The sequence below is a fragment of the Pithys albifrons genome, chromosome 3, assembly GCF_047495875.1.
Source record: "Pithys albifrons albifrons isolate INPA30051 chromosome 3, PitAlb_v1, whole genome shotgun sequence".
NCBI lineage: Eukaryota > Metazoa > Chordata > Aves > Passeriformes > Thamnophilidae > Pithys > Pithys albifrons.
Window position 1 is genome coordinate 15,845,629 of NC_092460.1, and position 15,811 is coordinate 15,861,439.

The window sequence follows — 15,811 nt, forward strand, 5'->3', positions numbered from 1 at the left end:
CCCACTTCCCATTACACAACCCAGTGACAGGCACACCCTTCCTCAGGGCAAGAAATAATTGCTTTGTTGTTTTTTTTAAGTCATAGTGACTTTCCATTGCCAGTTTCACATTTTGTGCTACCTTGGAGGCAGTGCTCCCAAAAATAAATGTTGATAAATCATTTCCAAGCACCTTGCTGCAAATGTATTTCACACGAATAGCCAGCATTTTAATTGGGCAATATTTCAGAAAGAACTAACACAATTCCTTTGCCTTTGCTATTTTTCTTTCAACACCTGCTTACTTTTTGAAGTCCAATCCCTTGCATTATGAAAAAGTACAGCAGAGCAGGAATGAGAACTCCAACTTTCTCATTTTGGCATGGATGTTATTGCACACGTAACAAGAGGGTGTGAGAGCTTTAAGTTTAGATTCAAGAAACTAGAGAGCCTTTCCTCTTCTCACTGCTTGGAAAGCTGTCATCTCAGTTGCTGCAGAAGGGACCCACTGATTTAACTGTGTACTCCAGTTACCTGCACTGAAATATTATCTTCCAAAGTAAAGTGCAAGGTGAACACTACAGAACCTAAGATCAACTCAAGATGCATCCTCGATGTTGAAACAATCTCCAAGAACTGGAGTGCTGAGGAACAACCTAAAGCCACAACCTCATCCTTCACATGCCAAGGCCACCTCACTTCAAAAGAGTGCTTTCCAGATGATCATGGGCTGAGATGCTCCTCCATGGACACACAGTGAGAGGAAAGGCCTGGGTCTCTCCTCCTGCTGCTCTTTTGGCTGGTTTGGAGCAAGAGGAAAGCTGGTCTGCACGTGATTTGTACCATTTTAGGCATTTAAATGTCCTAGTGGAAAGCTTGTCTCCTCTCCTTAAGATGCACATTTTAACTCTGGTATCTTCAAACCAGGTTTGTACCTGGCTCCTTTTGGTTCAGCCCCTCACCTGTCATGGGAAGGTAACTCCATCCATGCTTCTTTTGGTCAAGGCATTCCAGCCTGCTGGAAAACTGCTCCCTTCTCCCCCACATCTACGCCAAAGAACATTTGCTGCACTCTCTAGTTTTTCCTTCTCTGTTTCTTTACATCTTTGTACTTTACCACATCAGAAGCAAGGCCACACAAGACTATTTCATTCATCATCAAACTCTACTGATTTTTATTTTTTTTATTCTGGGACCTCTTTGCACGCAGTTCTAACAACACAATTCTGACTTTGCACCTTTGTCTTTAATAATGAGACTCCAATTTGAATCCAGCACATCTTCCACTTCACACAGGAATTTACTCCCCTTTCTCCTATTATTTTAGTCAATATAATTACACTAGAGGGAAATTTACCAATCTGGGTGCTTTTCAGCTCAGTGAGAGATGCAGTCCAGCAGCACAACATCTGTGGTGGAAAGCAGCTAAAGCCACTTGATACTCTTACATGAAGTGGGCACCTGGAACTAGAGGTGGTATGGTTTCAGCTGGCAGGATCGACAGAACCAAATTGATCCAGCTGTTCCCAGAGCATCCATTCTGCTCTGCAGCACAGCCACACCGAACCACATTTTGAAAATGAAGGAGTTCTCCTCTCTGCAGAAGGCAGCTGCTCTCCAGGAGCAGTGCTGCCCCTTGGTGGGAGACTGTTCTGCATTCCGGGCAGACACCTCTGCTACTTCACACACAGCGTGAGGCCTCACATGGCACATTTTAAAGTCTTACTCAAATCCAGAACCCTCAAGTTGCTTCTTCTCCATCCTGTTTAGCAAAGGGCTGCGAGAATGATATTTGTCAGCCCATAAGGCTCCTGATTCCCCTTCAGAGAAGGTTTTTGAAAGCTGCTGTAAAAAGCAAGGGTCAGAGCACTATCTTACTTCCACGTGTATGTGAAGCAGGGAATCTCCTGACAGAAAACAAGATTGCAGAAGTTTTCACTCTGTTTGCTCTGCAACGAGAGGACATTTACATCCCAGTCCTCGTGAAGGGAATGAGCGGTTTAGACATGGATTTAATCCAGCATGACACCACTGAGAGTGCAATGCTCAATGTTATACATACATACAAAAGCTCAGACACTTGGAGGAAGTACAGCAGAGGATCATTCCAAGCATTACATGGAGACAGTTAAGGGGAAGCCCAGCACATTTCTCCTTCTGCACTTTTGGACCTCTGCTCTCCCCCACCCAGCTCATAAACACAGCGGCATTAACATGCACAAAAACAATAACTGTGGCCCCATATCCTGCCAAAAAGCAGCTTCAGGCCAGACGTTGGGTTCCTGTGGTTGGGTTGCAGAGGGACGCAGCGTTCTGGAATTCACTATGAGCTGTCCTGCACAGACAGCATCGCAGTAGTGATGCAAGGAGAGAGCTGCCTGGAGCCACTGCTCCGCTCCAAAACGCTGTGAAGATGTGTGGGGGCTTGACACTTCCCCCCGCCCCCAGATCCAGAGCTTTGCAAGGATCTGACAAGCACACTCAGGATGTGAGAACTACGGGGTAACATCAGCCATCAGCGTTGGGCGGACAGCACCTCTGATGTGCCCCCTGACCCAGCTTCTCCAGAGCAACCTTCCATTTCAGACCATGACTGAAACGGAGGCCTGTGGAACAACAGCACTGCACCTCCAAAACACAATTATCTGCGAATTTTTCCACAATCTACAACAATCACATTAATCTGAGCACAACATTCGAAACAAAAGCAAGTGGCTTGAGGCTGGTTCTAAAGGGGCAGCAACTACAGAGGCTCCTGCCACCAAGGGTTGTGCCTCTTCCCTGCCTTTTCCAAAGCCATCACACACACTTCATCTCTCAGAATGCAGCAATTCAGCTGCTGTTACCAGGTCAGGGGATTTTGACAGAGGCATCTAATGGCTGGAACTGGTTCAGTAGGCATCCCAAGGTAAGCTGTGCTCCCCTGTGAGTGGCAGCTCTTGGACACCCACTGGTATTTTACTACTATGACCAGAAGAACCAAAGTGATGAAATCAGCAAAGCAAAACCACTGTTGAAGATTACAGTGTTGTGGTTTTGACTCTAGATGGCCTACCTTCACATGTAAGGTTTCAGAGGAAGATAACAACCTTGGTATCTTCACTTACTGGTTCGTACAGTACTACAGTTTCAGGATCCCCATGAAAGTAGAATGGAGTAATGATTTGCAGAAGTGTGTGTGATCAACACAGACTCTGACAAAAAGAAAAGACCAGTATTTCCCCTACACAGCCTCTAAGCAGGCTGCAGCATAGCTACATTGTCCAAATGACCTTTCCAACAGGAACAGCCCTCCAACACTTCAACTCACCCAGATTTTGGCCCTAGAACAGCCATAAAACATGCATGTCCTCATATCTCTCTCTGTTTTAGGTCAACTGTGTAAAAGGATTCTTGTACCTTATTTAGCTACTTCCCCTCAGCTGCACAAATCTACAGTAGCACAGGCTGTGTATGATGGGCAAAATCAGAGCACAAGGAGAGTGAGCACATAAAATCCAGAGAACTTCTGCTTTCCCTTAAGTGCTTCTATGTATATATGTATATACAATCCTTTACAGATGCTCCCAAAGCATGCTTGGCTGTTTTCTGCACTGAAAATGGGCACAAATGTCTAATACTTATGAGTAAAGAGACACATTTAGAGCTCCAGGAAGCTGCTCTGCTAGTAGTGGAATAAGGAATATTCTGCCTCTGAAACAGATGTGTTTCAGCAAAGTGAATTTTGACAGCAAATGGAGGGTCCCTGTTAGCATGCAACGGTTTGGATCAAATTGTGAAAGTTTGCCTTAAAATTATTGTTCTTTGGCTTCAGATATAAAGATCAAAGACTCAGGATTTAAAATAAGACTTGTTCCTATACGCACACAGTTTCTACTGAACAACTGACACATAGTAATGTGTTACTTCATGATAGTTTGTTATACCAAAGATCTAAATAAAGGAAAACCATAATGTTGTTCTCATAGGGGCTCTAAGCAGTGTGAAGACATAAAAAAAATATCTGTGGAGTTTTAGGAGGCCAAACGAAAAGATCACGTAGTGACAGCAGCCCTGTCTGTGCCAAAGCAAAGATAGTTTTGGAAAGAAGGCAGGATGGCAACACGACAAAGGCAGCCAATCCAAGAGGCAATCCAGCTTATTGCTTTTCTAGGGGTGAGCTCGCAGTGAGTTGTGTCACTGCACACCCTGACAAGCTTAAGGCATTAGGTCACCTCTAGTGCCTGGTGAACCATCACCTGCCTTCTCAAAAACAACTGTGACAAACCCCTGGCTGCTTGGTACAACGTGAAAATATTCTCCCCCCTCTGGCATGGGAAGAAGATGGTCTCCCATTAAAGTAGCTCCATGTAATGGGTCGCCAAAGGACACTGCACTAACCTGGGCAGTAACCTGGGTAGTTGAGACAGCTGGAAACCTGGTGGAGGTCCTGCATCTGCCAGGTGGGGCCAAGCAGCCTCAGAGCAGATGACAACAATGCAGTCTCTACAGACAGCACTTCTCCACCATCCCAACAACACTGCACTGTGTTTTTACCCCATAGGATGAGAATGAGCTATCACAGAAGAAAAGAATTTGCCATTTTGAGAACTTCTAGGACTCTGAGAGATGTCACTTTAAAGCAGAGCCATGGCCAGCTGCAGAAGCAGGAGATTCTTGCTGCTTGCTCTCTCCAGAGACAGCAGAGCAGAGTGCAGCTGAGGAAAGCCTCTGCAGAGAAGAAAGTTGTATTGCTCCAAGGGCAACCACAGCATAAAGTATGGAATGACTATGAAGGACTTCTACATCCCTTGAAGGAATCCACAGTCTCACACACTTTGCAAAGCTCAGGTAGTGGCAACAGGATTGTGCACACTGTTCTCAGAGAATCTGCCATTCTGTGGTTGAAAGGAAGATCTGCCTCATCTGTGGCAGATTCAGATCATGTGCCCCTGAGCCCATGCACAAGTTTTCCCTGTTTCCTCCAAGGCAAGATGCAGATGTAGGTCACCCACACTAAAGAGTGAATACCTCATCACAAGAAAACACTGGAAAACACAGGGCTTTCTCTGTATTTCTATGCTACTACACTGGACTGTTACTAGCAGGCATCATATACTCAATGCTTGCAAGAATACAAGAGGTCCTGGACATGCTCAGGAGTGGCTGTAGCTGTGCTTATGCGTACACAGCAGGCCCTGCCCTTGGAGCACTGTAGTGCCTTCTGTGGCAGGCAGAGGAAATAAATCTGTCCACACAGTCTGAAAACTTGGAGGGCATCCCCACAGCATGGTAGGGAACGGTGGCAATCTATCTATGCTAACATAGAAGCCAAAATCATGAGCTCTCTCAATACCAGCTGGTGGATTCTGAGCATCCATAAATTTGTCACATCTCTTTACTGCACAGATAAATTGGTCTTCAAGCTTCTAAAGCTGAAGAGCTGTACCAGAATAAACAGGACAATCTGCAACAAGCCATATCCCCAATTCCTTTCAAAGGCTGAGCATTTACAAGCCACACCTGCTGCTGGGAAAAGGCCTGTCACTTCCTACTGTCCCTCTGTGTAAAGAAGTACACTCTTACACACTCATTCATGACAGAACAGCACTGAAACCACAGGATATGAAACAGAGCTGTCTGAAAGGTAGAGCACTACAGTCCATCCTCTTCCATTCATCCTGGAGGGAAGACACAGAAAGGAGCTGCCTGAGATGCCCTCAAAGGCACTACTACAGCCAGAACTCCAAATGGCTGTCAGCCCTTCTTGTCCCAAGGAGGGTGGTTTATACACCAGTGCAGAGGAGAGGAGGGACAAACACACAATGCCAAGATTGTACACATGATAGTTTTATTAAAGACAAACTGTTGCATTATATTTGCACAGAAACCAGGAATCTGAGGAAGGCTGGGGTTTTCACTTAACTCCATGAGAGGACTGAAAGCTGCATATCTGGGAAGGTGCTGCAGACAGGAGCTTGGTTTTAAAGTGCTGTTAATGTGAACCTGGTCTCCAGGATATATGATCTGTCATTTAGCACAAAGGACTCCGAGCAATCAATGCAATGTCAGCACACTGTGCAAAACCTTGAAGTTTTGCTCTAGAGATGCATAAGGAATGAGCACCTTTGTAAAAACGGCTGCAGAGAGGATTCTGCATGTCAAAAGGGCTGTGAGCATGTTTTATGGATGAATGTATTTGTTGCCTGTTCTGTTAAACAGGCTTTATAACCCTGAACTAAGGTTGATCACTATCACAAACACTGACTTAGAACAGATTTGTACTTCCTATTTCCTAAGCCACCACATCACAGATAAAGGAAGATGAGCAAGAATGCCTTTCACTTCCAAAGAAACAATGCACTACTGCCCCTGAAACCAAGCAAGACAAGCCAAAAGCCTACTGCCCACACTGGCAAGGACTGGCATAGATGACCATGGACTAATTCCAGTTAAGTGCTTTTCTAGTCCTTGGCAAGCTATTCTGGCTACAAACTAGAACCAATTGCTTCACACAGATCAGCACTGAAGATATTTCTGCAGCTCCTGACAGGTGAGCCTCTGCAGACTGCAGAACTCTGCTGATGAGCGGGGGGTCTGGCCTCTGGAAGAAACTCCATGTGTGCTACAGTGTCTTGTGAGCTCGTGGATGATCACTTCAGCTCTCAGCAAGTGCCTGAGCTCTGCACTGTGCCTGAGTCGTGGCTGACACAGCAGAGTGAGCCACACAATCTCCACTGTGCAAGCCGCTAAACACAAGAGATTATTCATCCTGTGGCACATCAGCACCAGCCTTGATGGTGAGCTGAGTTGTCTCCTGAATCATTAGCTCAACAGGCACGATGCCCCTCTGTGAGCTACAGACATCCCACAGCATGTTTTTTGTACCAAAAGAATTTTAGTCCTTGTGGGACTTATTCCTAATCTAACTCAGGAGGGTTGGTGCCAAGCCCTCTTCAAAAGGGTGCCACTAGCTGGCCACAAATCCACCTTTCAGAGGGGCTCCCAAGGGCACTCCATCACTCCAGAAAGGAAATAAAAGGACTCAGTCTAGCAGAGTTCTGCTGCACACCTCCAGAAAGACCCCCACCCCACACAGAGCAGCAGCTCACCTCTCCAGCCCTACCTATGGCTGGAAGCTGAACCACGACGGCAGCTGTGGCATGTGGGAGCAGGTGCAGCATCTCACCAGCATTTCTGGGCTCCAAGAGCAACACCAGCCCAAAAACACCCACAGCAAGGAAGCTAAAACCCTGTTATATGTGGGCCTGGCAAACACAGAGCCATGTCAGCTGCCACAACAGAGGCTCTGCTTCAAGGGAGAGGAGTCTCACTGCCTTGGGACACACTGCAGTCATAGAAAATGGAAGACTTATCCCTACTACAGAGAGATGCACCACTCAAAAATCTGCACCAATTTTTCCATCATGAACTGGAAAATTTTGAACCCTCAGATTATGAGTTTTAGCAAAACATAAGACTAAAAAATATAATTTGACATTGCAGAGGCTTCCTGATATATTCCTGAAACCAGTGATTCACTGCTCTGATATACAAGATAGGCTGCACTTTCAGGTACAAAAAAATCCCCACCTCTTAAAGATTTATCTAAGGGGCTTATTAATATTTAACAGGGCACCAATGCGGCAGAGCTTAGTAAAAACAAGCAAGATAATCCAGTTTCTTCTAGGACTTGGCCAAGGCAGTTTAAGTTTAGCACAAGGAGGGATAAGGGGGGCAGTTCCAAGCACCACATTAGGGCCAAGCCTGGAGAAATGAAACAAAATATAAATGCTACAGCAAGAAGGTGGCCGAGCAAGCAATAAAGTACATTGAGTGCCAACAGTACTTGCTAAAACAAAAACTTTTCACAATGGAGTAGGCAGCTGCCATAAAGCAGCTCTAAGTTAATCCTGTTTTCAGGTGACACTATATTTCCTGTGTGTTCCTTCACCACAGGAGGATGTCTGTCCTTCAGCATTAGCCACCAGTACCCCATGTGGACATTACTGCTATTCGGAGAGCTCCTTCCTGCTCAAGGCATCCCACTTCCATGGGTCCAGTATTGCTTTCCCACATTGCCATCCAGGGTTCAAAAGTGAGTATTTGGAAGGGTCAGAAGAGGGTTAACAAAATTTCTGAAATGTTGCACTAATTTAGAGGGTATAAAGGGGCTGAGACAGACCTCACTGCTCCTGATGACTGCAGTCCAGCTCACCTGGTACCTCCAAGCTGCACTCCATAGCTCCTCTCTGCCATGCTGCTCTCTACCTTGGTGAGCATGTCCATTCTCCACCAGGCTCTCCCAGCCCAGCAAGAACTCCTCAGGTTCCCCAGATGGGCTTATGGAGTGAGATGGAAAAGTCTCATAGGCTGCCAGTAATATCTCAGGCTCACTTTCCCTGAACAGCTTTCACAACTGCTGGTGCCACCCCTAACACAAATCACGCTTGGAAAATACATTTCAAGCTTGTCCCACTGCAGACTGCATGCAGGAGAACAATTTGAATAGAAGGCTCAGAGCATGCTTTGTGTTTTCACTTACTACTTAGACACCACTGCAGCATCTTTTAGGGGTGAAAGACTCGTAAGAAGCCCTTTAGACAAAGATGACTCTTACATGCTTCCTTCTTCAGGGCACACATGTGTGCTCAGCGAGAGTTCTGGGCACATCAGACCCTCAGCATAAGACCTCAGGCTTTGCTGATGTTTGACATAAGGCAGGGGAGTGGAAATAAAGGAGATAAATTTAAAATATGATCAAAATCAAAACCAGAGCAAGGTGTGTTCACGTTAGACTCCTTGAAGGTCAAAAGGTATTGGTTTCAAGTTCCTGGCAGTCAGCACTGATGCAAGTGCACAGACAGTAACAGGAGAAGGACAGACCCAGTGCAACAAGCAGCCTGCTACTGTCACATGCTGCACTAACAGCCCCACAGAGGGGGACCATGGTGTAAACCCACATGAAGGCTCTGATCCCAGTGAGCAGAGATAAGCACCTTCAGAGGACAGAGCTCTCAAGCTGTTACTGACAGACAACCCTTTCCCAGAGAGTTGCTGACAAGCCATCACTGTGAGCATCTCCCCAATCAGGGGGACATCTGCACAAGGCAGCAAGAGGCACCAGGAGATACTGCACAGCAAAGCAACTGACAGTCGTTGAGAAGATTCCACTGTAACCTCAGGGTTTGTTCTTTGCAATGATTAATTGGACAGACATGACCAAACACACTTGAGAAGGCAAGCTGAGAGATAAGCCAACAGTCTAATATCATCAACTTCTGCCAAGGCTTACACATCACATTGGAAGAAGCCCTGTTTCCCAACAAATGGATTTGGCACTTTCTGTCTGAATATACAGGCATCAACTAAGAAGTCTAACTGATGGAAACTACAAGTAAATGTTTGTTAGGGTAATACTGTGAAGTCCGACTTTGACACCTTATCATTGTAAATATCTGCCTCTTTGATTTAAATAGAATTACTATGCCACTTCTTAAGGTCTCTCCTTTCACTGCCTCGTTTAAAATTTATTCACCATTTCAGTCTGTGGGCTTCAGAGACAAAATAATCTAAAGAATCAACAGCTTGAATGCATACCAAAATCACACCAGGTATAATAAGAACAGTGTTCCATTCTCAGCACAGCCTTCAGAGAAAATAGACTTCCCTTCGCACATACACAGTAAGTAAAAAAAGGGCTTTATAAAGAAGTTGAGCTGCTTTTCCAAGAAAAATCAACCATATATTTTCCCCCAAAACAGAATCTTGTGAAAGATCATACAGTGGAATCATCACATTGAAGCTGCTGAAATAAGCTTTATGATAAGCGTTATCTTTTTGTGAAACTGATCTGAACCTCACTTATTTTGAGTTAATTGCATGTTATTTGTTATGGCTGTTATTGTTCTCCCACAGCTGCAGGCATTCTTCTCTGAAACACACTCAACATGCATACTCATGATTAATGTTATTTTTAACATTTCTGGACAGAACTCAAAAATATACAACCCACTCAGACTGGCTTAGCACATGCTCCTCTGAGCCAGCCATCAAGCTGATACAGCCCATGGGCCCAGGGGTATCCCAGAGACACCAGTAACCCAGAAGGTTTCCTTTCCATTCTTAGGGAGACTCACACACACCCCCCATCACAAAAGCATCGTTTAGCCCATGACTGGCCTCTGGTTTCAAACAGGCTCAGCTTTACAGAAGTTAATAAGAATTCAATTCTACGCTCTTCCCTAGGATGACCTAATGTGAAAAGCTGGATTAATTTTACCACAGCTTCTAGTTACCTAATTGCAGGATGAAGTTTTCACAACTCAGTAAGCTTTCATTGCCCTGATCATATCCATCTTGTGTAAGAAGGACCAGAAAGCTGTTTAAATCAGCAACTGCGTTTGCAGCCTCAGGACATAATGCAAAACAAAGACCTTGGAGCATCCACATATCCTACAACAGTGTTACGACTGGTGTTGACTGGACAGGGTTAAACAACAGCTTTACACAGCTCATAAAACATGAGCTAATTTTAACTTCATTCTTTGCCTCTCCACAACTGCCCGAAAAACTTTTAAAAATCTCAACTTTGCAGCTGAAGACACAGACTGAAACAGAATACAGCTTTTGGAGAGACAGCAGAAAACTGCAACCCTTGTGTAAGATGTGATCACTCAGAGATACAGGAGCTTCTGCACATAACTTCAGACACTGTGTCTCATCCTCAGCAGCCTTTGAGACAGCAAATGGGAAGGAGGAAACAGCAGTTTTCTAATGAGGGCAGCAAGCCCTAATAACATATATAGGAAGAGACTTGGGAAGAAATTCCCAGTTTGAGTTGACTTATTACTGAAGTGTCATGTTACAGAAGAAAAAAACTACAACAACTGACAAATCACATCAGCACAGGCAAAAAAGGAGCATGTTGCAATTACTGTGTTGCAGTCAGTGCTGTGTGGGTGACGACAGCCACGCTGAACTGTGCTTAGAAAAGAGGAAAAGAAGCAAGACTGACTGTGCCCCTTAAGTCCTGCTTGCTGGGCCACACCAGATTACGTGACACAGGGATGTTGTTTAGTTCAAAGGTTCATGAGAAGGTTGTGAAATCTCCTTTGACAGCTTCCAGAAACAAAAATACACTTGAGAAATACCCCACTGCCCCAGTTTCTCTCTCCAGTTACTAAACACATTGGAAGCCTTTATATAAAGTATTGACACCAAGAATTCCAGCTGCTTCATGTATAACCCATACTGGAAATAAGAAAGAGCACTGATGAAGGTAGATGTCTCTGCTCCCCTAGGTTAAAAAAAAAAAGGAAGAAAATACCAGTTTCCAGGTATTTCCTACTAGTATTATCCAAACCAATCCCCAGGACTCACCCTGCATTTCCTACCATTGCACATCTTTGTTCCAGTACAACTTTCTCACAAAGCAGCCTTGTAAAATATTTCTTTCTTCAGAATCCTATACACACCGATCAGAAGTACAGCAGAACTTTATTCTTTGAATGATGAAGAGCATCCCAACTCAGTATTTGGATATTTGCTTATCAAACTTACTTTGTCTTTTTTTTTAACCTGTCTTCGTACCTAAGCAGGGTACCAGTTTCATGTTACTGAAGGAGAAATGTTAGGATGGAACAGATTTCCTGAGGACACTATTTGTGCAGGACATGTTCCACAGTAAGACCACCTCAGAAACAAGATTTAGAACAATCCAAAAGGATTATAATAATAATTTAAAAAAAATTAACCTGATGTCCCATGGCTTTACTCTTGGTGGTTATTAAAACAGTCTTAGTGTTCTTCCTGCTGCTCCTACACCTTTCTACAGGACACATGCTCTACCTCTGAAGTAGCAGGGAATACAGCCATCAGTTTTGAGGACAAGAAGACAAGCTACAAAACTCAGTGGGCATTTTCATTCAAAAATACCTGCAATTAGGGCATCAAAGACTTTAACCAAAATGCCTAAGTTAGTATCACTGTAAAAAATATTGGTTTGTAGTTTGAAACTGGGAAATCCTTCTTACCTGAGCTGTAATCTTTCAGTCGCAGGTCCTTCACAGGTGTCCCATCAGGCCCTCGGAAAGCATTGAGAATCTATAGGGGAAAGAAGATCCACTTCATCTTCAAACCTACAAAAGCAACGTACTTGCTAATGTACATTTCTCCCTCTCCAAGACTTCTTTTCTTTCTAGGTTGACTCAGTTACAAACTGACACACTTTCCTGATTAAGTTCCAGCAGTTCCTGAGAACTGTCCCTGAGGTTTGAGAAGTATTTTTGGGTTTTGTTTGGAGTGAGCACCATTTACACCACAATTCAACTGAGCACTGGTCTCAGCCAGACAGTTCACCTCTGATCCTTATTTAAGGTCAGAGATGTCCTACTGCCTTTATGAAAATCAAAGTACAAGGGTGATTGTTCCAAGTCTTATCATCCTCTGAAGGACAAGTTTCCACCACGAGCTCTCCAGTATCAAGCCTCAGGAGCTGATCGCCACAGCTAACCCCCGCAAAAACTGCTGCATGTAGGGGTTCTCATGCCTGGAACTACCACCAAAGAACAACAAAAAAATTCCTAAAGTCCTAATTCAAAGAAGGAGAACTTCTTTAATCTTGTAGCCTAGACCATTTCATGCTTTTTTACTAAAACCAGCAGTAACATCTTTTCTGTCTCTCTAAGACCTCATTTAAGCAATTTCAAGTAACTAAGAACAAACAAGTTCATTTAGACACTACATGTCTTCTGAGCCCAAAATAGTAGCAACAATATTTGGTATATATAAAGCAGTGATGAAGTAAGGCATGTTAAAGAGTCTGGAGTCAAGGCTTCTAGCTATAACACTCCACATGTGACTGCAGAAAAGCTCAGCACCTCTAAACACCCCAAAACCCCAGAATAATCAGATAAAAGGTAGCACTGCAATGACTTCTAAATCTGGATTTTCCCCTGGGGAAAATGAGAGACCATCTGATCTACATTAACTAGACTTAAAAGTGGTACTTTAGCAACCCTTGATAGAAATTTTTGGATGAGACACATCCCACTTACATCATCCTTTGTGGCAGTTTCAGGCACTCCTCCCAGACGAATAAGCTTGCTTGGCTTCACATATTTGGGGCAGGTCCGGTAATCTTGGTCCTTGAGTTCACACAATCAAGATGGTTTTACAAATGAGAGATTTTATCTCACAAGGTACACAAGCAGTAACAAAATAAAGCAGGAGATAATTCAAAGGCAAAGGCCGATAAGCAGCCTGGCTGAGAGCTTTAACCCCTGTTTGAGATTCAGGGAGCTCTGCAGGAGCTCTTCACATGCTCACTGAGCTGTACAGTGAAATCCAGCTTCAGGAAAATAAAAAGGTAAATCATCTCTCTTGCTTTCCAGCAGTGGGAGATTCAAATCCAATAGTAGTTATTAAAATTTAGTAGTAATTATTAAGTCAGTAGTTACCACTACTCTCAGATTTCCAAGTTAACTCTGAAGAAAAACAAAGCATGCACAAGAACAGCTTGTACATAGGCCCACCCAAGTCAGCAGCTTCTCTCTGGTAGTGCTCACAAGCAATATCCAGGAGAAAATAACAAAACAAGCTCTTCTGTACACCACTTCCCCCAACACCCTCCCTCTGTCTGGTCATTTTCAACTTGGGGACTGTCTGAACAAAAGCTGGTTCTACATATTGAGCAATTCTCATTTGCTAAACTGCATTTCTCTTGAGAAGAAAGCGTTACTGAAACAGAAAGGGTGCACATCAAACAACTTGGAGCAGAGGTTGATCTCAGAGAAGGATGGTGAATTAGGACAGAACTGAAGTGGTGGGATATGGACAAAGACACCTTCCCAACTCCTTCCATTCTTTGGCCAACACGCATTTAACAGAACCACCAACTGACAAAGCCACCTACCTGAAGGCTCTTATAGGGCCTAGAATCTTTGTTGGGTTTTCCTTCTGAAAAGGACTTGCCATGTTCATACTCAAACATCTGGTTCCCTGGCAGCCGGTGATCCACATCGCGATACTCCATGTTCCGGTAGTCAGTATCTTGCCTTCCAAGGAAATCCAGGTCACCTTCACCCTTTAACCCGACATCAGAATCGGATCTTTGCTGCTCCCCTGCAGAAAGCTGCTGCTGTTGCTGCTTGTTAGCAAAAGTCTGAGGTTGCTCCTCTTGGTCCTGAAGAGTAGGAAGAGGTCCGCGGCTATTTTGGAAATTGTGTGAACTGTCATCTTCAAGACCCATTCCGAGGGATTCCTCTTCTCTGGCTGGTGCTTCCGAGTGTTGAAATTCTCCTTTTTGGCTACCAAAGGGAGTTCTGTCTAGACCAATTGCAGACTCATCTCTCTTGCTGGTGCTTAAACCAGAGCCCTCTCTTTCTGCTAAAGGTACAGTAGATTGGTTGCGCCTAAAATCTACAAGGCTTTGATCCATGGGAGGCATTTCCCTATCTGAAAAGTCCATGGGAGGAGCCACATCTCTGCTCCTAAAATCCTGATCAGACCGGGACCTGTGCCTATTTCTGAAGTCTGATGATGGTGCATTCCTGCTTCTGAAGTCCAAATCAGAGGTGCCCACACCCCTGAAGTCCAAATCAGGTACATCCCTATTTCTGAAGTCTGAGTAGGAATGGTCTCTTCCCCTGTAGTCTAACTCAGACATGTCTCTTCCCCTAAAGTCTGAATGAGACCCATCTCGACCTCTGAAGTCTAGATCATAAGACCCTCTTCCCCTGAAGTCTGATGGAGGTTCATCCCTGCCTCTGTAATCCATATTATGTGCTTCCCTATCCCTGTAGTTCATACGGAACGTCTCCCTGTTCCTGTAGTCCCCTGAAGAAATGTCCCCACCCCTGAAGTCCATGGGGGGCCCTTCTCTCTCCCGGAAGTCTCCAGAGTACATATCCCTGCCCCTGTACTCAGAAGGGGGTGGCTCCCTGCCTCTGAAATCCATCTGAGACTCATCTCTGCCCTGGAAGTCAGATGGTGGGAAATCTCTGCCCCTGAAATCATGGTGCCCCTCCCCACCTCTGAAGTCACTACGTGGTCCATCTCTAGCTCCATAGCTGAAGGAAGGTTCCTCTCTGTTGGCAAACTGAGGATTGAGGATGCCTGAGAGTGCCTGGATATCAAAAGGAAGTGATTTTCTGCCAGAGAAGTTGCCAGAGTGTCTTTCTTGACCAAGACTATCAAGGGAAGGAGGATATTCCCTGTTCCACGCGGGAGCAAACCTTTCTTCTTGGCTCCCACTGTAGAAATAAAGACAGTATTATTCATAACGTGCTTAGAGTCTGAAATCTACACAGCAGCACATTCTTCTATAAACTTTTATAGAGCTGTGTAACAGTCTAAGATCCGCAGAAGACATTGGTGTTTGGCAGTTTAAGATGAGGCAGCATACGACAGATGTGAGAAAGTAAACTTGGGTGCTCCCAGTTCAGCACAATTTCCAGAAGCACTCAACAGGGAATACCTGCAATATTAATGGGTTAATGACGGTAGCAATCCACATAGTCCTGCCCTGCACACAGCTCTGCAGCTGTCCCAGGTGCCAGCAGCTGGTGTGTGAGGAACCCACGAGCTTAAGCTCTCTGGGCAGTATGGAAAGAACTACACTCACACGTCATCCTGAGGCACATGAAAGCAGAGGTTACCAAACAGGCTTTATTGACATATTACAAAGACTCATTTATGCTTCCTTGTGCTGGAGTCTAAACTGGCAAACTGCTGAAAGGCACCAGTTCAGACACTGAGGAGCCTCACAGGACTATGCCAACAATCAACATCCAAGATGTCCCTGTGCTTGTGCCTCCAGGCTGTCTCACACCGAGTTCACAACACTATAGAT

The 15,811-nt window shown here is 44.7% G+C and overlaps 1 protein-coding gene across 2 annotated transcripts in view; it reads right to left on the bottom strand.

Moving 5' to 3' along the window:
* RBM6 (RNA binding motif protein 6) overlaps positions 1-15,811 on the bottom strand; it is a 57,120-nt gene that overhangs the window by 35,254 nt on the left and 6,055 nt on the right. For both annotated transcript variants that reach the window (XM_071550620.1, XM_071550619.1), the window contains exons 3-5: positions 13,874-15,212; positions 13,017-13,106; positions 11,994-12,063 (exon numbers count right to left, since the gene is read on the bottom strand). In XM_071550620.1, coding sequence (XP_071406721.1) covers positions 11,994-12,063; positions 13,017-13,106; positions 13,874-15,212 — 1,499 coding nt within the window. The remainder of the gene's footprint in view (positions 1-11,993; positions 12,064-13,016; positions 13,107-13,873; positions 15,213-15,811) is intronic.